Source organism: Chiloscyllium plagiosum, unplaced genomic scaffold, assembly GCF_037043375.1.
Source record: "Chiloscyllium plagiosum isolate Xiang-an unplaced genomic scaffold, Cpla_swu_hap1 HiC_scaffold_13, whole genome shotgun sequence".
NCBI classification, from domain to species: domain Eukaryota; kingdom Metazoa; phylum Chordata; class Chondrichthyes; order Orectolobiformes; family Hemiscylliidae; genus Chiloscyllium; species Chiloscyllium plagiosum.
The window spans coordinates 8,261,660-8,284,902 of NW_028270151.1; the positions used below are offsets into that span (position 1 = coordinate 8,261,660).

The window sequence follows — 23,243 nt, forward strand, 5'->3', positions numbered from 1 at the left end:
TAGCATCCCAGTCAGCCTTCACTCTTTAAGCTACATTGAATAATGAAGGAAGCTGACTGAAGAAATGAGTAAGCTGGAGAGTTGACATGAGGTTACCTGTAGCTTGCAGTTCTTTAAAAAATGTTTCTGAAAGTCTTGATATTGAACACTACATTCAGCTTCACCCAGTTTCATGATGCCTTAAATACTGGTGGAGGGCGGCAGGAGGCTGCCGGGTACGAATAGGGTTAAATTTAAAATGTGAGGCTCACTTAGCCTGTTGAGAGAGAAAAAGGGCCTGCCGACTAACACCAATCTGTCGGAGAAATTTGCCCAGTAGGTTAGAGATTACAAAACACACAGTTTATTGCAAGCAATATCAGTGGAAGAGAAACTGACTAGGCTGACACAGAACTGACGGTCTGTACAGGTAGATCAGAATTTCTCTTCCCAGAGCAGAGAATGAGACCAGTTTTTTAATGATGCACAATAAGGCTGATTAAGAAATGGGGAAAATACTATGCATCTGGAGTTGGAGTAATCTAGTTACAAAAATGCTAATTGGAAAGCAGTTGTGGGATGGAATTCCTGTACCTTCACACAATGCAACACCCTGACAGTATCGATAGTTTCATTCCATTTCACAGGTAGATGTTAATGTTTCCTCTGAAGTGATGAGGTGCTTCAATTGTCTTGTTCTGGGAGCATGCCCTTGCTGGTGCCTCTGACCTGCTCTGTGTGGCTTTGGTATTGCTGGGTTGTGAAACTGCCCTTGGGGCTTTGAGATACCTGTGGTGCTCTGTCATTGTTAGCGAGCTTGAAGTGTATTCCCTTGTCTGCGTGGGCTGTCTGATTTTGGCTTGTGAGCCTGCTTGGGAATTCTGGGTCTTGTTTGGTACAGTTTGGCCAATTTTGCTTTTGTGGGCCTATCGTGGGTTGGCAGGGTGGCAGATCTTTTCCCACAGTCTATTTATTCACATTGCTATTATAACGAAATAGGAAATGTTTGTGTTGCTAAAGTAATATTTGCCTGATTGCTATCATGTCATAAACAGTATTTTATTTATGGCGAGACCATCTTGTTCAGACTCCCTTTGTCACAACAAGCTACCATAACAAGCTGGTAGTAGTTGGCATCACAACACCTAGAACAGGGGCCCTGCTTGCAGACTGAATGGAGCTGCTCTGCCTTTATTTGAGAACTTGGACGTTATAGACCTGAGAGTCTGACTTTGCTGCTGGGTAAGTTGTTGGAAATGATTCTGAAAGATAGGATTTACATGCGTTTGGAGGGGTAAGGAGTGATTAGGGATAGTCAGCATGGTTTTCTGCAAGGAAGATAGTGTCTTACAAATTTGATTTGAATGTTTTGAGCGAAGTAACCAAAAAGATTGTTGGCAGAATGGCAGACATTGTGTACACAGACTTTAATAAAGCCTTTGGCTAAGTTTTGCATGGTAGACTAATTAGTAAAGTTAAGATCACATGAGATTTAGGGTGAACTTGCCAACTGGTTACAAAAGTGGCTTAAAAGTAGGAAACAGAGGGTGGTAGTGTAGGGTTGGTTTTTTCGGACTGCAGGCCTTTGCCTAGTGTTGGATCGGTACTGCATCCACTTTTTTGTAATTTATATAAACAATTTAGATGAGAATATAGAAGGCATGCTTAGTAAGTTTGCAGATGGCACCAAAATTATGTAAAGAATAGCAAGCTACACGTGATCCCATTTCAGTTCTCCACCTTACTTATTTCTTAGTGGATGGTGAAGAGGGTTATGTAAGATTACAAAGAGATCTTGATCAGTTGGGTCAATTGTGGGCGGTACGGTGGCACAGTGGTTAGCACCGCTGCCTCACAGTGCCAGAGTCCCGGGTTCAATTCCCACCTCAGGCGACTGACTGACTGTGTGGAGTTTGCACGTTCTCCCCATGTCTGCATGGGTTTCCTCCGGGTGCTCCGGTTTCCTCCCAAAGTTCAAAAGTGTGCAGGTTAGGTGAGTTGGCCATGCTAAATTGCCCGTATTGTTAGGTGAAGGGGTAAATGTAGGGGAATGGGTCTGGGTGGGTTGTGCTTCGGAGGGTCGTTGTGGACTTGTTGGACCGAAGGGCCTGCTTCCACACTGTAAGTAGTCTAATCTAATCTAATATAAGTAGAGGAGTTGCAAACAGTTGAATTTGGATAAATTCGAGTTATTGTATTTTGGTAGAAGGAACAAGGGTAGGACTTGTGCAATTACTGATAGGGTCCTGGGTGGCATTTTCGAACAGAGGGACCTAGCGGTTCAGATACATAATTCTTGGAAATTTGTGTCCCAGGTAGGCAGAATGCTTAAGGCATTTAGCACGCACGCCTTCATTGCTCAGACCTTTTTGAGTATAGGAGTTGGGGATATCATGTTGAGGTTTTACAGGATGTTGGTAAGGCCACTTGTGGAGTAGATTAGATTAGATTACTTAGTGTGGAAACAGGTCCTTCGGCCCAACAAGTCCACACCGACCCTCTGAAGCACAACCCACCCAGACCCATTCCCCTACATTTACCCCTTCACCTAACACTATGGGCAATTTATCATGGCCAATTCACCTAACCTGCACACCTTTTTGGACTGTGGGAGGAAACCCACGCAGACATGGGAAGAATGTGCAAACCTCACACAGTCAGTCGCCTGAGGCGGGAATTGAACCTGGGTCTCTGGTACTGTGAGGCAGCAGTGCTAACCACTGTGCCACAGTGTCGCTCAAGTACTTTGTGAAGTTCTGGTCACCCTGCTTTAGTGAGGATACTATTAAACTGGAGAGGGTTCAGAAAAGATTTACCAGGATGTTGCTGGGAATGGAGGGTTTGTATTACAAGAGGAGGTTGGATAGATGTGACTTTTTTTCAATTGGAGCATAGGAGGTTGAGGGTTGACCTTTACAGAGTTTATAAAATCGTGAGTATAAATAAAGTGCATGACCAGGGCCTTTTCCCAAGGGTGGGGATTTTCAAGGTGAGCGGAGAAGGAGGGGTAAGTCTTACAGAGTGGTTCGTGTGTTGAATGAACTGCCAGAGGAAGTGGTTGATGCAGGTACAGTTAGAACATTTAAAAGACATTTTGATAAGTACATGAATAGGAACAATTTAGTGGGATCAGGGCCATAATGCAGGTAAGTGGGACGTTTTAGTTAGGGAGCATGGTTGGCATGGGCTAGTTGGATCACAAGGTCTATTTTCCTGCTGTATGACTCTGACTCTTAATTGTTGCTTCAAACACAAAAGCAGAAATTGCAGGGATAACTCAGCAGTTCTTTCAGCTCCTGGGAAGAGAAGGCAGAGTAAAAGTTGTGTCCAGTGACCCTTCAGAAATTAGGCATGGCTAGGAACGGTTGAGTAATATGGTTAAGATGGGGTGGGTGGGAGGAGTAAGTGATTGATGGAGATGGAGCCCAGAGAGAGAAAAAAACAGGAGTTGAGCAGGCAAAGGAATGGGTAAAGGTCAGCCTGAGGGAATCAATAGCTGCTAATTGGGACACTTAGTAGATGACAATGGGATAGTTGTGGTAGTAACCTATGCAATAAGGCCATTGTTTGGAGATTGGGGTAAGGACATAAGAGAAGGTATTGAACTCAATATTGAGTACCCAAGCAGAAAAATGGATGCTGTACTTTCAGCTTGTTCTGAGCTTCACTGGAGCATGGCAGCAAGCCTGAGATGCCTGTAATGGCCGGGGAACACTGTTGAAGTGGTAGGCAGCAAGAAACTCAGTAATTTTTGCATACCATTGATGATGTTGTGCAAAGCGGTCACCCCAGTCTCCGTTTCATTTCCCCACTGTGAAGGAGACGATACCGTGACCTTGATGAATGAGAGTATCTTGTGGCACAGTGGTAGCATCCCGACCTCTGAACCAGGAGACCTGTGTTCAAGATTCACCTGCACTGGAGGTGTGTAATAACATATCTGAACAGATTGCGGAAGTTGTAATCAATGAGGAAAATGGAGGGAAAAGGGTAAGTGTTACATCTCTTATGTTAGCACTGTGGAAAGGGGATGGGATGTTGGATGCGACTGAAGAGGTGGACCAAAGAATAAAAAAGGAAAGGTCTCTGTGGAATGCTTAAAGGGGATGGAAAATGTATTTGGTGGTTGCATAACACCGAATATAGCAGGAATGAAGAAAAATGAAGACTGGTGGGGTGTAATGGGATTCCTCAGCTGACTTTGGGAGGAGAGGGGAAAGCTTAAGAGCAGAACTCTGGGACATGTCTGCATTTCTAAGCTTTTTAGTTTATCAAATATAATTTATTCAAACTCAAAACAGATTTGATCTTCAAGGCTGTACTAACACCAATTTGTTTACCTACATGCAATGTTCTTCAAATGTTGATGAAATGCTTGAGCATCGTTATGGATCATTCTGTGCATAGTTTTATTTGAAATTGAGATTCAGTCAGACAATTAAGTAATCAAGGTACTGCAAAACTAATTTGCATTAATTTCACTGTAGGCTAGACAGTTTAAGAACTTAAAGAACATTTCAGTCCTGGTCGCCTGCCAGTTAAGTGTAATCAGTAAGAATTGTGCTTTTCTATATCAACTCAATAACACTGTGTAAATGCATTTGATATTGGAACTTGAAAGACTTGTGAGATTTATTAGTGGTCCTGTGTTTTGGAATGACCTAAATTTTCATCGCCAAAGAACATAGGAACAGGAGTAGATAACTAAACTGTCAGGTCTGTTCTGTTGACCATAGCTAAATCGACTTTGATGCAGTTCTGTAGACTTCAATGTCTCTGTCTAACATAAATCTCAATTTTCAATTGAGCTACTCAAACAATTTTTGTTTCGGGGATTGGATAGTACCTTTTGTATGAACAAATCCTGATATCACTACTGAATGGTCCAACTTTCATTTCAAGGTCATGCCCACTTGTCCGCTCCGGTTGAGTCCAGAAGAAAGTAGCTTATGAGAAACTACAAAAAAAATAATAATGAGTAATTTATTTCAATCATCCTTTACTTTCAATGTAACACAGACCTACTGGTTGCAACCTATCATCATAACTTAACCATTTTGATAATTTAGTTGATTATGCAACGTATCCCCACCAAGGTCAATACATATTGCTTGAACTGCATTGTCCAGAGTTGAATGCAATACACTAAGTGTGATCAGCCAGAGTTCTGCAGCCGTGACTTAAATTTCACCCATTATTGTTGTCATCTTGAATGTGCTTTTTGTAATTTCATAGCTCTTTCCTTGTCCACAGTTTCTAGCGTTTTTTTAAAGTCCCATGTTTCATTGGTTGTAATAGATCTGAGAGTAGTGAGCGTACTCAGGATCCAAGATATATAAAGAATATAAAGCACTAAACTGTTGCACTAGCAAGTGTGAACAATGGGAGAGTACTGATTCGTGATGTTGAAAAGCCCTGGTGGACAATCAAAGAGATTGGATCTCATTATTATCATTTATAAATATTGGCCAAACTGTGTTATCGGAATGTTAAAAATATTTCCACATTCTCAAAGTTTTTCTGTTCCCGTTGAATATTTTGGTGTGGTTGTTTTTTTTTAATTTTGAGGTTATACTTAGCATTGATAGTGATGTGAAATCTTTGATTTATCAGAACTGTCAAGCTGAAGTGCACGATAACGTTGATTATGCTGTTGTTTCACTTGATTAACAAGTGCCAATTTGCCCTGAGATTTTGTTCAGTTAAATCTATACAGAAAAACATATCCTTTTTTTATCCTTTCCGTTCTATGTTAATTTCCATGGCCAGCAACTGCTGTGGATTGAAAAGTATGGTTCAGGTAGTCCTTCCCCTCATTCATTTTTTATGTGTGATGCAGGTTCTTGATTGTGCCATGAATAATGTGATGGTTGTTGACTCTAATTGTGATTTGGGTCTTGGGTGCTGGATGGTAGGTGGTGTCTTCCTCAAATGTTTTTTTTTGTGTGTAAAATCAAATGCACTGGGCTTCCCAACCATTTGAAGTGGGCCTTCCTGCCTGTGAGCATTACCTCTGTATGTCATTTGCCTTTATTTCCAAATCTAGCAACTACTTGGTCAGATTTAATATATTGATTTTAGAAATCCTCAATTATAATAATCACAAGCTGCTGAATGAATGAATTGATCCTTTGTTAGTAAATCAGCAAATGAGTCGATTTGACTGAACTCTCCAGAAGACCCTAAAAAATAGGTACAGGAGGAGAATGTTCAGCCTCTCCAAGCTGCTTCAACATTTTAATAGGATCATGGCTACCTGTCATTCTTCATATCCACTTGCCTGAGTTTCCCCTTAACCCTTGATTCCCCGACTGATCAAGAATCTATCTCGGCCTTCGGTATGTGCAAGGATTCTGCCTCTGCAACTCTGTGGCAAGCAATTCTAAAGACTCACAACACTCAGAAGAAATTCCTCCTCGTCTCCGTCTTAAATTGGCATTCCTTTATTCTGAGATTATATACTTTGGTCAGAGATTCTCCCAGAAGGAAAAACATCCTTTCAGAATTTATCCTGAAAAACCCTTTAAGAATCCTACATGTTTCATTGTCCTAAACTTCAGTGTTTAGAATTTCAGACTTTATAAGCCTTTGCTCATAAGACAAGCCCCCCATAACAGGGATCATCCCAGTGAATCATCTTTGAACTGCTTCCAATGAATTGATATCTTGCCTTATATGAGGGCACTAAAACTGCTCACAGAGTTCCATTGTGATCTGGTTTCTTCCTCAAATGATTTTTGAGTAAAATCAAATGCACCGAGCTTCCCAACCATTTTGAAGTGGGCCTTCCTGCCTGTAAGCAAAGATTGAACCAGTTAGATCTGCACCTTTTGGAATCTGAAAGGGAGAAATTATCTTATTGACATATACAAGATCCTGAGACATTGGATCGGATGGCTACTAGTAGATATGCCCTCTTTTGCGGAGATGAAAAGTGGGGGACAGTTTCAGTCCATTAAAATTCTTAAAGTAGAGATCACTCTTTCAAGATGGAAATACTTTTTATTTATTCTCTAGGTCATTAGTCTGTGGAATTCTTTACTCTGATAGTGGAGGTTGTGTCTTTACACTTAATTAGATTAGTTGGGTTAGATAGATAAACAAGGGAGTCAGGTGTTATCGGGTGTAAATAGAAATGTCGATCCAAGACTGTCGTGCTTGTCACGAGGTCAGCCAGGTGAATTTCATAGAATGAGTTTCCTGATTGGGCTGTTAATCTGGTTCAATCAGGGAGCCCTTGCTGGCAGGTATAAACAGGATGTCAGACATCCTGTTCACTCTGACAGCTGGCTCAGTGTCAAGGACTCTGCATATGTAAATTAAGTTTGAAATAGTGAAGGGATACTGGCCTCTGTGGGGTTAGTTCAGTGACCACAACTAGATCAGCCATGTTTTTATTGAGTGGCAGTATGGTCTCAAAGGGACCAAATGACCAACTTTTGTTCCTATTTCCTAAGTCAAATCAGGCTGCTTGAACAATGTTTTAACTTAATATTGCAGTTATTGCTACCTAAACTTTGAGGACACTAATAAATAGTTCTTAATACAGAACTTGAACAGGCCTTGATTTTCAGCAATATTTTTAGATTAGATTACTTAGATTAGATAATCAGAGGGAAATTGAGAAACAAATTTGTAAGGAGATCTCTGCTATCTGTAAGAATAATAGGTTAGTTATGGTCTGGGATTTTAACTTTCCAAACATAGACTGGGACTGCCATAGTGTTAAGTGTGTACAAGACAATTTTCTGATTCATTGTGTGGGTGTACCTCCTAGAGAAGATGCAAAACTTGACCTCTTGGGAAATAAGGTAGGGCAGGTGACTGAAGTGTCGGTGGGAGAGCACTTTGGGACCAGCGAACATAATTCTATTAGATTTAAAATAGTGATGGGAAAGGATAGACGAGATCTAAAAGTTGAAGTTCTAAATTGGAAAAATGCCAATTTTGATGGGATTAGGTAAGAACTTTCAAAAGCAGATTTGGGGAAGATGTTCACAGGTAAAGGGACGGCTGGAAAATGGGAACCCTTCAGAAATGAGATAACGAAAATCCAGAGAAAGTATATTCCTGTCAGGGTGAAAGGAAAGGCTAGTAGGTATAGGGAATGCTGAATGACTAAGAAATTGAGGGTTTGTTGAAGAAAAAGAAGAAAGCGTATGTAAAGTATAGACAGGATAGATCGAGTGAATCCTTAGAGTATAAAGGAAATAGGAGTATACCTAAGAGGGAAATCAGGAGGGCAAAAAGGGGACATGAGATAATTTTGGCAAATAGAATTAAGGAGAATCCAAAAAAGTCTTTACAAATACACTAAGGACAAAAGGGGAACTAGGGAGAGAATAGAGCCCCTCAAAGATCAGCAAGGCGGCCTTTGTGTGGATCCACAGAAAATGGGGGAGATACTAAATGAGTATTTTGCATCAGTATTTACTGTGGAAAAGGAGATGGAAGATACAGACTGTAGGGAAATAGATGGTGACATCTTGCAAAATGTCCAGATTAGAGGATGTCTTGAAATGGGTAAAGGTGGATAAATCCCCAGGACCTGATCAGGTGTACCCTAGAACTTTGTGGGAAGCTAGGGAAGTAATAGCTGAGCCTCTTGTTGAGAGATTTGTATCATTGATAGACACAGGTGAGGTGCCGGAAGACTGGAGGTTGGCAAATGTGGTGCCACTTTTTAAGGGTGGTAAGGACAAGTCTGGGAACTATGGACCAGTGAGCCTGACTGTGGTGGGCAAGTTGTTGGAGGGAATTCTGAGGGACAGGACGTACATGTATTTGGAAAGGCAAGGACTGATTCAGGATAGTCAACATGGCTTTGTGCGTGGGAAATCATGTCTCTCAAACTTGATTGAGTTTTTTGAAGAAGTAGCAAAGATGATTGAGGGCAGAGCGGTAGATGTGATCTATATGGACTTCAGTAAGGCATTTGACACGTTTCCCCATGGGAGACTGATTAGCAAGGTTCGATCCCGTGGAATACAGGGAGAACTAACCATTTGGATACAGAACTGGCTCAAAGGTAGAAGACAGAGGGTGGTGGTGGAGGGTTGTTTTTCAGACTGAAGGGTTGTGACCAGTGGAGTGCCACAAGGATCGGTGCTGGGTCCTGTACTTTTTGTCACTTAAATAAATGATTTGGATGCAAGCATAAGAAGTAGAGTTATTAAGTTTGCTGATGACACCAAAAGTGGAGGTGTAGTGGACAGTGAAGAGGGTTACCTCCGATTACAACAGGATCTTAACCAGATGGGCTAATGGGTTGAGAAGTGGCAGATGGAGTTTAATTCCGATAACTGCAAGGTGCTGCATGTTGGGAAAGCAAATCTTAGCAGGACTTATACACTTAATGATAAGGTCCTAGGGAGTTTGCTGAACAAAGAGACCTTGGAATGCAGGTTCATAGCTCCTTGAAAGTGGAGTCACAGGTTGATAGGATAGTGAAGGCGGCATTTGGTATGCTTTCCTTTATTGGTCAGAGTATTGAGTACAGGAGTTGGGAGGTCATGTTGCGGCTGTACAGGACATTGGTTTGGCCACTGTTGAAATATTGTGTGCAGTTCTGGTCTCCTTCCTATCGGAAAGATGTTGTGAAACTTGTATATCTTTTCTGAACCTTTTCAAGGATGTTGCCAGGGTTGGAGGATCTGAACTACAGGGAGAGGCTGAACAGGCTGGGGCTGTTTTCCCTGGAGTGTCGGAGGCTTAGGGGTGACCTTATCGAGGTTTGCAAAATTGAGGGGGCATGGTTAGGGTAAATAGGCAAAGCCTTTTCCCTGGTGTCGGGGTGTCCAGAACTAGAGGGCATAGGTTTAGGACGAGAGAGGAAAGATATAAGAGACCGAAGGGGCAACGTTTTCATATGGAATGAGCTGCCAGAGGAAGTGGTGGAGGCTGATACAATTACAATATTTAAGAGGCATTTGGATGGTTATATGAATAGGAAGGGTTTGGAGGGCTATGGGCTGGATGCTGGCAGGTGGGGCTAGATTGGGTTTGAATACCTGGTTGGACTGAAGGGTCTGTTTCCATGCTGTACATCTCTGACTGTGACTGACTATGACAATGCAATTGGAATTCAATGGAAGCTGTAATTAAAACTTAGTCTTTTCTAATCTTAGTCTAATCCTACTTCGCTTTTTTCAGTGTTCCTTAAAAATTATTTGAAGCAAAATTAGAAATAAATCATAAGCATTGATAATTCTTTGAACAGGAAGTTGAGGAAATTGTGGGCCCCCTTGCAGAAATATTTGTACCATCTGCAACTGTGGGTGAAGTGCCAGATGACTGGAGAATGGCTAATGTCTTTTTTTTAAGAAGGGATGCAAGGAGAAGCATGGGAACTGTAGATCTGAGAGTCTGACTTCGATGGTAGATAAATGTTTGGAGGTCATACTGAAAGAAAGGATTTGTATGCATTTGGAGAGGCAGGAATAGTTAAGGATAGTCAGCATGGTTTTGCGTGAGGGAAATCATGTCTCACAAACATTGAATGTTTTGAGAAAATAGTGAAGATGATTGAGGGCAGAGTAGGAGGTAGACTAATTAGTAAAGTTAGGGTGAGCTTGCCAGTTGGATCCCAAATTGGCCTTATGTTAGAGGTGGAATGTTGTTTTGCAGACTTGAGATATGTGACCAGCAGTATTCCACAGGAATCTGTCCTGGCTACACCTTTGTTTGTCATTTAAAGATTTGGATGAGAATTTATAAGGCTTGGTTAGTAAAATTTAGTAGTTTGGTGGACAATGAAGAAGGTTTTCTAAGAATACAAAGGAACCATGATCAATTGGGTTAATGGGATAAAGATTAACAGGTGGAGTTTAATTTGGATAAATGCTAGGTATTGCGTTTTGGTTTAACAAACAAGGGCAGGACTTACACACAATTAATGGTAGGGCTGTGGGTAGTGTTGCAGAAAAGAGACCTAGGGTTCAGGTGCGTAACTCTTTGAAGTTTGTGTCACAGGTAGACCGAGTGGTTAAGGCTTTTAGCCTATTTGCTCTCACTGCTCAGACACGTTGAGTGTAGGAGTATGTATGTCACGTTGAGGTTGTGCAAGATGTTGGTGAGACCTCTTCTTGAATAGTGTCCAATCATGGTTGCCCTGCTATAGGAAAGAAATTATTAAACTGGACAGGGTTCAGAAGAGATTTAGCAGGATATCACGGGAATAGAAAGTTTTAGTAGTTCGGAGAGGCTGGGAGTTTTTCAGTGGAGCATAGGCGGTTGAGTAACTTTTTATAAAATCGAGATGTTAAGGTGATATAGTTAGAAAGTGATATAAGGTGCCTACAGATATAGTCAGGTGTCTTTTCCTTCGGGTGGGGGATTTCAAGTCTAGGGTTCATATTTTTAAGCTGAGAGGAGAAAGATTTAAAGGCTTGGGAGCAGCTTTTTTTGAGTGGTTTGTGTGTGGAATTGTTATGGAAATGTGGGTGTACTGTACCTTTAAGAGTTCGAAGCGAGCAGAACTATCTGACACAGCACCAAGTGTTCTCAATAAGGTAACAATGTAACACTTGGTTGAACATCTCGATTAGCTACGTTGCCTGGAGACTAAAACAGATTGGCCTAATTCAAATCAGTTTAAATGTACCCTGAAAAGTACCAAATTGCAATCAAATTTGAATTTAGTATATTGGCAATCTTAAAAGCCAATGACACAATCTGATGCTTTGGGGGTGTAAGGCTGGGGTAAATTGAATAGTTGTGAGGAGAACTGCCAAGCCACCAGCATGTAAAGACTGCCTGAAAAATACCTCTCGGAAAGGTACCTTTCCCAAGAGGAAGAAAAAAAAAGACTGATACACAGAGGAACCAAAAGCTGCCTGGTTTTGAGAAGATTTGTTTTGTAAATCTTACTTAGGATTTTTATTTGACCAGTATTATAGAAGGAAAAGTAAAAGATAAGTTAGAGGAAGGAGTTGTAAATAGTTATTGGTTAATTATTCTGTTATACTTTAAGAAAATAAGTTAATTTTTACTTTAACTAGTTCTTGGCCTCTCAAGTTTTCAGATTACTGCAAGGGATAAATCTTTTCTGTGCTGGTGTAAATTAAGCAGGAGGGTTTGCCCTGTGTCATAACAGGAATGAACCTCCAGAAGAAGTGGTGGATGTAGGTACAGTTAGAATGTTTAAAAGGCATTTAGATAAGTACATAAATAGAAATGTTTGTAGAGCTAAGGGCCAAGTGCTCTTCTGGCTATTGGGATTAGTTTAGTTTGGGATTATAGTCTGCATGGATTGATTGGATTGAAGGATCTAGTTCTGTGCGTATCTCTCTAGGAGAGAGCAAATAAATATGGATGCCTAAACGTATATCAGAACTTCTAGTGAAGAGTTAAAGACAGAAAACAAAGTATAACAAAATATTATGGTAACACCACCAATATTGTACACCAAGCTTTGTTTTAACTGGCACTTCATGAATTGGCACTCTTGATTAAACCAGCCAGCATTACATACCTGAAATACTGGAAGCTTACTGTCATATTGTCACGTCTGAGTAGTCAGTTGAGGGTACGAGTGAGAAGGCTAGTTTTGTTTATGGCAAAGTTGCATTATTGTTTACGTAGTTTATACTGTAAATAAAGTATAACAGTGATATGTGTACTCAACATTATGGTTCTATTATTGTGTATGTTTTCAGTAGATTATGTGGCCCTCTTGATCAGTTGGCACACAGGGCAAACACTCCCATGGGTACCGGTTAATGAAAAGTTTGTTGGAGTCATTTCATCTGCATCTTGAGAGATGAAAATTGCAATAGTGGTAATTACATCTAATCCTAAGTAGGAAAGGCTGGTTTTAATTGCTATCTCCTCAGAAAACAATCAACAGGAAAAATGATCAAAACCCTCACTCTCAATTTGTTCATTATTCTTTCCTCAAAGATGTTACATTCTGAAGTAAATAGTCTGTCAGAAGCAGTTGTAAATACATGTTGGAAGGAGACTGAAGGATGAGAGCAAATAACAACAACTCATGTAGTGATTATTGAAGTAAGTTGCGTGCAAAGGAGGTGATACGTTAAGAATCACTAAAGGGTATATTTTCCATGCAGTCTCCAAGGGATGAAAGCTAACGTGCATTGATGCGGTGTCTTTGTTTACATCATACCACCTCTTAACTAAAAGGAAAGGTGAGGGAAAATACAAGGAATAAACTAGTGAGAAGACTTTTAATTCTGTAGCCCTCAAGCTCTGAATTTAAAATTCATTTTTTTGCCTGAAGCTATATCACAATAGTGTATGGCCAGCTCAGTGTTCCCACATAGTTCAATTATTTCAACTGGGGATAATGTTTATTTAGTTTCTGGTAGTCTATGCTCAAACATGTTTCCACATTATTTGAAGAGATTCCAGATCATCAATTTCAAAATTCAGCAATGATTTCACCCAGATTATACTTGAGACAGCATTTTTCCTCTTAAAAAAAACAAGGTCAGAAAGTTAATACAACACAAACGTGCCAACCAAGTTTTCTAAACTGAACCAGTCTCATTTGCCTGCGTTTGGCCCTTGTCCCTTTAAACGTTTCCTATCCATGTTCTTGTCCAAATTACTTTTAAATGTTGTAATTGTATCTGCCTCTACCATTTTGGCAGCAATTTCTGTGTGCGCATTGTCCTCTGAAATGTAGGGCAAAATTACTGATTATGCTTGCTGTTTCATAAGGTTACAGAACTTCGGTAAGTACATTAAACTGAGTCATTGTACTTCCTCAGATTACTTAGAAGGTATATTTCAAAACAAATAGTGAAATGTTGAAGCAATCACTGAGAACATGAAGATTCTGAGATTACTATAATGTTCTCATTAGTAATGTGAAGGAAAGTACACAACATATTAGCTGGGAAGGGAAGTCATAAAGAATTTTCATTTATAGTGGCCACAAAAATAGAGTAAAATTACATCTGTTTGGTCATCTGGCACTTTAAATGGTATCTGAGCACTAGAATTTCAATATTGTACTTTTGAGAAAGGTTTACACCTTTCAAGGAAGAACTTACCTTTTTATTTCGTAGTTTCCTAACTTCAGAACATCCTAAAGTGGACAATAAGCACAATGCTGCAACCAATTTGTGCCCAGTCAACTCTGAAACAGTAAGAAGATCATCATTTGTGTTGGGTGTCAGCTAAGTGCTATTCAGGACATGGAGAGAATCCTGCTCAAATAGTGTTGTTTTAATGGTCATCGAGAAAGAACAGAGGCTGTCTGTGTAATGCCTTATTTTAGATTCTGCCTGTGACAGTTTAACACTTGCTTAATTCCACTCCCTTCCACCCCCATTGTGGGTCATTGTGACTTGGCTTAGCTTGGTTACCTCACTGCAGGTAAGGTAGCTCTGGAGGCCAAAAAGGCATTCACAGTCTCCACTTTGTTTTTCCAAGTTTTAGCAGTTGATCACTAATTAGTATAAAGGGGTAGATTTAAGCTCCTCTTCAAAATTACCTGACAATGTTGCACTTGAAACTACTAAATCTTGAAGATTTTTTTTCTTCATACAATAATTTAGCAATTTGAGTCTAAATATAAGCTGCACTTACCTTTTAGATGCTTTGGATAGCAAGTTGCTGACAGTACACTAACCTGAAGTGGTACTTAGTCCCTGAAATTCTGAAATTATTATCAAAATGCTGGCAAACAAGCCTTGGGAATAAAGCAATTACATGTAAGAGTTACTCTGATGTACCTAAGATTTTTCCATAGGTCACAACACCAGTCCTGTGTTTTTGAGGGCACAGTTAGATTATTTCTTTATTGCTGACTTGACTTGTTTAGAAATTCAGTTCAGTGAAAATACTGGAACATTATTTTCACTGTTCTACTGGAAAGTAACTATGGAGCAGTTTTTAAAAGTCTGAGTTCTGAGGCATTATTCTTGCCATTAGTTTTAATCTTCCATCAATGCAATGATTAAATGTTTTACTTAATCTGGGAAAAAATACTGCATTTCTATACAAGATAAAAGACAAATAAGCAGTAAATATAAATGTGAAGAGAACTTTTGAGGTTTATTTATTCATTGCACATCTGGGTTTCTAGCAAGGTCAACCTTTATTGTCTATCCTTAATTACCAATGAGTACTGTTAACATTTGACCTCATTGCTATGCACCTGGAGTCGCATACAGGTCAATTGTGGCTCCCAGTGACCAAGTCTGTAGTAAATGTTGGTTGCTACAAGAACTCCGGCTCAGAGTTGATGAGCTGGAGTCTGAGCTTCAAACAATGCGACCCATCAGGGAAGGGGGGAGTTACCTGGATACTGTTTCAGGAGGCAGTCAAACCCCTTAGACTGACTAACTCAAATCCAATCAGTGGTCAGGGACAGGAGGGTGTGGCTGTGTGTGAGGCAGGTAGAAGGATCCGGAAAGTAGAGTTGTAGGAGCCTCACCCCCTGTCCTTGTCCAACAGGCTCGAGAGTTTTGCTCCCTATGTGGATGGGAATGGGAACTGCAGGGAGGATGAGCTGACTAACCGCAGCACCGTGGTGCAGGGTGAGGAAGGAGAGAGAACTTGAATTAAGAGGAGGTAAAAGTGCAGATTTCAGGATAGGTTATTAAAATCTCTAACACGCGCACACACACACAAATAAGACAGTGTATGGAAAGGGTTAACAAACATCAAGCACACTGGGCAAACAAATAATGATGAGGTTTGGTTAATACAGGACTGAAGGTGTTATATCTGCATGCATATTAAGGAATAAGGTAAATGAGTTTGTGACAGATCAAAATTGGCAGGTATGACGTGGTGGGCATTATGCAGATGTGGCTGTAAAGGGATTAGGATAGGGAGTTGAATATTTAAGGATATACATCCTATCAAAAAGATAGGCTAGTGGACAGATGGGGTGGGGTTGCCTTATTAGTAAGAAATGATATTAGATCAATAATAAGAAACAAAGCAGAGTCAGATGGGGTAGAATCTGTGTGGGTAGAATCTGGAAACCGCAAAGGTTTAAAAAAGTAGATGGAGTTATGTACAGACCTCCAAACAGTAGTCAGGAACTGGTGTGCAAGATGGACCATGAGATAGAAAAGGTGTGTAGGAAAAGGAACATTACAGTGATCATGGGGAATTTCCATATGCAGGTGGACTGGGAAAATCAAGTTGGTAGTGGATTGCAAGAAAAGGAATTTGAATTATTTGAGATGGCTTTCAGGAACAGCTGGTGGTGGAGCCCACTTGGAAACAGGCAATACTGGATTTAGTGTTGTGCAATGAGGCAGACTTGATAAGGGAGCTTAAGCTGAGGGGACCCTCAGGAGACACTGATTGTAATATAATTGAATTTATTGTGCAATTTGAGGGGAAGAAGATAGAATCAGAGGTAGTGGCATTACAGCTAAATAAAGGCAACTGTAGAGGCATGAGAGGAGGCGCTGGGCAGAACTAATTGGGAGAGGAGCCTCGCAGGAAAGATGGTCGAACAGCAATGGTCGGGGTTTCTGGGAGTAATTTCGGTGACACAGCAAAGATTCATCCTGAGGAAAAAGAAGCATGGTACAGGGAGGATAAAGCAACAATGGCTGACTAGAGAAAGTAGGGATAGCATAAAAGCAAAAGAAAAAACGTATAATGTGGTGAAGAACAGCGGGAACCTGGAGGATTGGGAAGTTGACAAAAATCAACAGAGCAACAAAAAATGAGGGATGAGATTAAATATGAGAGCAAGCTATCCAGTAATATAAAGGAAGACAGGAGGACTTTCTTTGGATATATAAAGGGGCAAAAGAGAGGCCAAAATGGACATTGGCTGCTTGAAAATGATGCTGGAGAGAAAATAGTGGAGAACAAGGAAATGGCTGAGGAACTGAATAATTACTCTGCATCGGTCTTCAGGGTGGCAGACACAAGTAATATCCCAAAAATTCAATGGAGTGAGAGGCAGAATGAGGTGGCCATTACTAAGGAGAAGGTGCTAGAAAAACTGAAGGGCCCGAAGGTGGATAAATCACCTGGACCAGATGGACTGCACCCCAGAGCGCTGAAGGAAATAATTGAAGAGAGAGTAGAGGTGTTCATGGTGATCTTTCAAAATTGTTAGGATCAGCGAAGGTCCCAGAGGACTGGAAAATTGTTTTCGTGCCACCCCTGTTTAAAAAGCGAGTCAGGCAAAAAAAGGAAAATTACGGATTGATTAGCCTAACCTCGATCGTGGGCAAGATACTAGAATCCATTGTGAAGATGAGATTTCTGAGCGCTTGGAAGTATTTGGTTAAAATAGGGCATGGTTTCATGAAAGGGAGGTCATGCCTGACAAATTTCCTAGAATTCTTGAGGAAATAATGAGCAGGTTAGACCAAGGAGTGCCAATGGATGTTATCTCTCCGGATTTGAAGAAGGCCTTTGAAAAGATGCAGCACAGGAGGTTACTGAGTAAGCTAAGGGCCCATGGTGTTACAGGCAAGGTGCTAGCATGGCTAGAAGCTTGGCTGTATGGCAGAAAGCAGAGAGTGGGAATAAAAGGGTCCTTCTCAGGATGGCAGCTAGTGACAAATGGTGTTCCACAAGGCTCAGTTTAGGGACCACAGCTTTTCACAATATACATTACTGATGTAGATGAAGGAACTGAGGGCATTCTGGCTATGCTTGCAGATAATACTAAGACAGGTAGAGGGACAGGTAGCATTGAGGAGATAGGGAGGCTGCAGAAGGATTTGGACAGGATAGGAGAGTGGGCAAAGAAGTGGCAAATGGAGTACAGTGTGGGAAAGTGTGAGGTTGTGCACTTTGGTAGGAATTATAGAAGCATGGACTATTTTCTAAATGGGAAGCAAATTCAGAAGTTTGAAGTGCAAAGAGACTTGGGAGTTCTAGTCCAGGATTCTCTCAAGGTGAACTTGCAGGTTGTCAGTAGTTTGAAGGAAAATGCAATGATGGCATTTATTTTGAGAGGACCTGAATATGAAAACAGGGATTTACTTGTGAAGCTTAGAGGCTCTGGTCAGACCACATTTGGAAAATTGTGCATAGTTTGGGCCCTATATCTCAGGAAGGCTGTACTGGTCCTGGAGCGTGTTCAAAGAAAGTTCATGAGAATGGTCCCAGGGCTGAAAAGCTTAACATATGAGGAACTCTTGGTTTATACTCGATGGGTTTTAGAAGGATATGGTGGTGTTGGGGTCGGGGGGAGTCTAATTGAAGCATACAAAATACTGAACATTTGGTGTTGGGAAGATGTTTCCATTGGTAGAGAGACTAGGACCTGAGGGCACAACCTTTTAGTAAAGGGAAGACCTTTTAGAACACAGATAAGGAGAAACTACTTCAAGTGGAGAGTGGTGAATTTATGGAATTTATTGCCACAGAAGGCTGTGGAGGCAAGGGCATGGAGTATATTTAAGAGCTAAATAGGTTCTGGAGTATACAGGGGATCAGGGGCTATGAGTAGAAAGCGAGAGAATGGGGTTGAGGAACTTATCAGCCGTGATTGAATGGCGGAGCAGACTCGATGGGCTGAATGGCCTAATTTCTGCTCCTATGTCTTATGGTCATATGCTTAAACCAAGCAATGATGCATTTTCTTTCTTGATGAACGTAAGTGAGCCAGATGGGTCTTTCACAATCAGGGATAATTTTGTGGTAAGTTATTGAGACCAGTTTTAAATTCCAGATCTTTATCAATTGTTAATTCCATCAGCTACTGTGGTGGGATTTTGAACTTTTTTAAAATTTACAGAGCCTCAACCATTCGGTTAGTCTAGTGACATTATCACTAGCCATTGTATCTCCTGATTACTTGTTCTGCTTTTAATCTGGTCAGTTTTTCTGACATGCTGCCTGAAATGTGTTGGGAGCAAACTGAGTGCCATTTAAAAAGAATTGGTTAAACGTGAAGGAAAAATGTATTTACCTGGGAATGGAATTGAGTAGCCGTACACGTGACAATACATGCAAGTTAGAGTGAAGAACCCTGTGTGCTATCATTCTTTCAAAAGTTGAAAAATATAGTTGGTGTATCTCCTGGTTCCTCAGGTTGCATGACTTTCGCACTTTTAATTAACTCTGCTTCCGAAACAGCTGTAAGCTTTTTGATTTTAACACTGCAGGCACTGAAACTGAAAATTGATTAGAATTTAATACTACATGTGGCTTAAAAAAAACAATTGTCAATAATGTGTTTTGCCTTATTTTTTTCTAGACTAATCTCCAGGACAGAAGCTTCTTTGAACAGATTTGCTGAAACCTTGAAGATATGAAACACGTGATCCTTGGAACTGGTGCGCAGTCAGCTATTGTTGGCTGCTTGTCTGATTAAATTAAACCCAAACTGAGTATGTGAGATCAGGTCGCTTGTTAATATGGACTTGTATAAAAAACCCTAAGAAATACTGAACGTGTCAATAGAGCTAAGCGCAAGCAGAACCATGTGGCGACTGCTCACATTAAAGTTTGGGCGCTTGTACCGTTGTCTGAAGTTCCTATTTGTGGTGAGTCTGTTGGTTTTCACATTGTTGAATACGCACTCATTTATTGCCTCATTTCAGAAGAACGAACTTGCAGATCGTCGGTTTATTAGCCTGAATAAGTGCCCAGCCTGTTTTGGAACCAGCTGGTGTCGTAAGTTTATGAATGGGCAAATCACTTTTGAGACATGGGGTCGTTTCCGAATACTGGACTTCTTGAATGTGAAAAATGTCTATTTTGCTCAGTATGGAGAGCCAAGAGAAGGCGCAAGACGTATTGTTCTAAAACGCTTGGGCTCTAATCAAGAACTTGCTGATATGGACCAAAAAGTCTGCAAACGGGCTATTGGGCGCCCTCGTTGTGATGTAACACAAGCCATCTACAAGACTCAGTTTTCCCGTTTAAATGGTGAAGTTCGGTTACTGACTCCAGATGTTGTGGAGGGGTGGTCAGACTTAGTGCATTGTCCATCGCAAAGACTTCTAGACAGAATAGTACGCAGGTATGCTGAAACAAAGGATTCTGGAAGCTTTTTAATGAAAAATTTGAAAGACTCTGAGCGGATGCAGCTACTTCTGACATTGGCTTTTAATCCAGAGCCTCTAGTTTTCCAGGTATGTGTGAATGATAACTTCTCATTTACTGCAAAAGTTGATTTTAGTTGCAACTTGTTTGTTTTTGCCTTTGCAAATCAAGTTTAAAAAATCATTTTGTATTTGTTTTGGTATGTACACAATAATTCAGTTGGGGATTTCAGGATGTCAGATTTTCAGTACATTGATGAAATGATTTGCTTATCTCTGAAACGTAGAGATTGTTGCAGGGGTGCAAACTCTGTGTGTCACCACAGCAGTATTGCTGTTAATATGGAATCATTTTTCTGAACTATTTTGAAATGCAGGACCTTGCAAGATATATGGTCTCCAGTGGTGCAGTGTTAGTGCTTTTAAATCACACCTGCTCCAGAGGTGTGTAATGACTTCTTTAGACAGTTTGATTTTTTTTCAAAAAGGTATTTTTGAAAACTATTTGCAAATTTTAATATCTCAATCCATTGTCTAAATCTCGATGGCAAATGAAGATGGACAGCATATGCTAGCCTCACTGCTGTTCCCCACATTCAGTGAAGGAAAAACTATGATGCTTTTCCATTGACACTAAAGGTAGTACAGGTACACCAATCCTTTATCCTCTGGACCAGCTGGACTTTGGAATTCAGATTTTTTTGGATTTTGGAATAAGTGACAGTTTAATGGTGAAATTAAAAATCTTATCAAACATCAGATGCACCTGTGAGTACTACAGGTCCTGAGTCAGAATTGACACCTGCCTGTGCTGGGCCGCACCGCCAGCGTGACGTGGTGGAGTTGGGTTAACTCTTTGCACACAAAGCAACCTTGTTATTGAGAAAAAAAACTTTGGATTTCGGAGCTTTTTCGGATTTTGGGATCTCGGATAAAAAAATTTCAATTTGGTTTATTTGTATGCCAAATTTATTATAATTATTTCATATTATATGATCTCAAGGGTGTTGCTGCACGAAGAAACCTTGGAGCACAGGTTCATAGTTCCTTGAAAGTGAAGTCGTCGGTAGATAGGAAATTAATGAAGGCATTTAGTATGATTTCTTTTATTGGTCAGAGCACTGAGTATAGGAGTTGGGAGGTCGTTGCGGGACATTGGTTATGCCACTTTTGGAATATTGTGTGCAATTCTGGTCTCCCTGATATCGGAAGGATGTTGTGTAACTTGAGAGGGTTCAGAAAAGATTTAAATAGATGTTACCAGAGTTCGAGGATTTGAGCGATAGGGAGGGACTGAATACGCTGGGCTATTTTCCTGGGAGCGCAAAGGCTGAAGGGTGACCTGATGGAGGTTTATAAAATCATGAAGGGCATGGGTAGGGTAAATAGACAAGTCTTTTCCCTGGTTTGGACGAGTCCAGAAGTAGATGGCATAGGTTTAAGGTGAGTGGGAAAAGATATAAAAGAGACCTAAGGGCAACGTTTTGACTCAGAGGGTGGTGCATGTATGAAATGAGCTGCCAGAGGAAGTGGTGGAAGCTGGTACAATTGCAACATTTTAAAAGGCATCTGGATGGGAATATGGATAGGAATGGTTTTGAGAGATATGGGCCAAGTGCTGGCAAATGGGACTGGATTAGTTTAGGATATCTGGTAGGCGTGGACGAGTTGGACCAAAGAGTCTGTTTCCATGCTGTACATCTCTATGACTGTATAACCTCAAGTGTTCAAAAAATTTATTTGTAAAGCAATATTATGATTAACACCTGTGTCTTGAAGCTGTCAAACTTTAAAAATGTGAAGTTCGTAAACAGAAATTATAAGTTGGGATTGTAGTTACTGGGTAGAGATTAGAGATGACATAGTGAGTGGACTGTTGCTCCACTCAAGTCTTTAGGGATAGTTATTTCTGTCTTGCTTGTTTTTGTATCAAATCCATAGACTGTGATCATTAATTAAATTGTACTTATAAGAAGAAGAGGAATTTGAGGATGCTGTTTAAGATGGGGGAAGGTTCCTAAAATTTCTGAGTTTACCTGAGTTTCATGTTCTTAAAATTATTAGCATGATCCAACACATTTGGACTTCTTTGAACTAGTTCCCAGAATGTCAGAGTCTTAAGTGAGAGAATCCATAATTGGGTATGCTCAATTTTGTACTTCAAAGATGGTTGGAAAAAAATAATTAGGAAATATACAGGCCGACAGATACTTGAGATTTCGATTGCACTTGCTGTTTAGATGATTCAGAGGGATTTTGACTTAGATCTGACTTGTCATGTATCTAATTTGAGAATGGCCAGTGGCAACACTAAATATGGAAAGCAGAACATGCTGTGTTCCCCAGGGTGCTCAATGCTTTATTCAAGGAGGCCTCTTTATTTTTTAAACCAAGACTTTATTTCGCTTACTGGAGCATGAAGTCAACAGTGAGGACCATACTGTACTCGGTATCCAGTGTACTTACCCTGGGTCTTGGGAATTTCCAAAACCTGAAGTACAACTTTGTGTAGGGACAGATGTCACCATGGAAATCATTTTTATTCCATTCCAATTCATTTATCCCTTGCCAAAGCTACCCAAGAGGGAACTGAGGTGTGAGTGATTGTTTTCTCCAATGTCTTTTTCACCGGTTCTTCAAGCTTTTTGTAATAAATTTGGAATTTTAGTTGGAGATGAGGGATTCACTTGAGGTGACTGATGATTGCAGCAGGGTTGAGGGTGTATACTGACTCAAACCAATTTAAATGATGAGCTGCTAATAACAGTTGATAGAGGTGGAAAATGAGGAGTTTCTTGCTGCAATACTGAAGTCTTGAATGACTTCAGCATTATCTACTTAATTTGAAAGTAATTGTTTTAATTGCAAAACTAATTGAGAAATAGGAAGGTTTTAGGACGGCAAAAATTTAAAAATAAATCAATTGCTTTCTTTGCATGTAGAGTAACCTGCTAGTCTTCACACTCCTGTTCCTGTACAGCATTTGAATCGTGCCACTGAGCCAACCAGCAAAGTGAAAGCAGGCAAGGTTATTTTTCTTCTCCAAAGGACAAATTACTTTGCTAGAGTTCTACATTTTCCATGTTTCTCAAACTTTCACATGAAGTGTAGCTGTGAGAACATCATCAGGTTGAGTAAAGCAGTAATGCTTTTTTATGGAAGGACATAGTGCATTATTGAAGGGTTTATGAATTCTATAGAAGAGTTGACTGCAGTGACATGTAGTTGAGTAGAAGATACCAGGATCAAACCTTCCTCATTTGTTTCTTTTAAAGCTATTTGTTTTGTTTGTTTGTTTGTTTTTAATTTTTAACG

The 23,243-nt window shown here is 40.4% G+C and overlaps 1 protein-coding gene across 4 annotated transcripts in view; it reads left to right on the forward strand.

Annotated features, from left to right (window-relative positions):
• Window positions 1–23,243, forward strand: part of dipk2ab (divergent protein kinase domain 2Ab) — a 261,414-nt gene that overhangs the window by 10,386 nt on the left and 227,785 nt on the right. For all 4 annotated transcript variants that reach the window (XM_087993317.1, XM_043702761.2, XM_043702762.2 and 1 more), the window contains exon 2: window positions 19,139–20,018. In XM_087993317.1, the coding sequence (XP_087849443.1) occupies window positions 19,365–20,018 (654 nt within the window). In that variant the 5' untranslated portion in view covers window positions 19,139–19,364. The remainder of the gene's footprint in view (window positions 1–19,138; window positions 20,019–23,243) is intronic.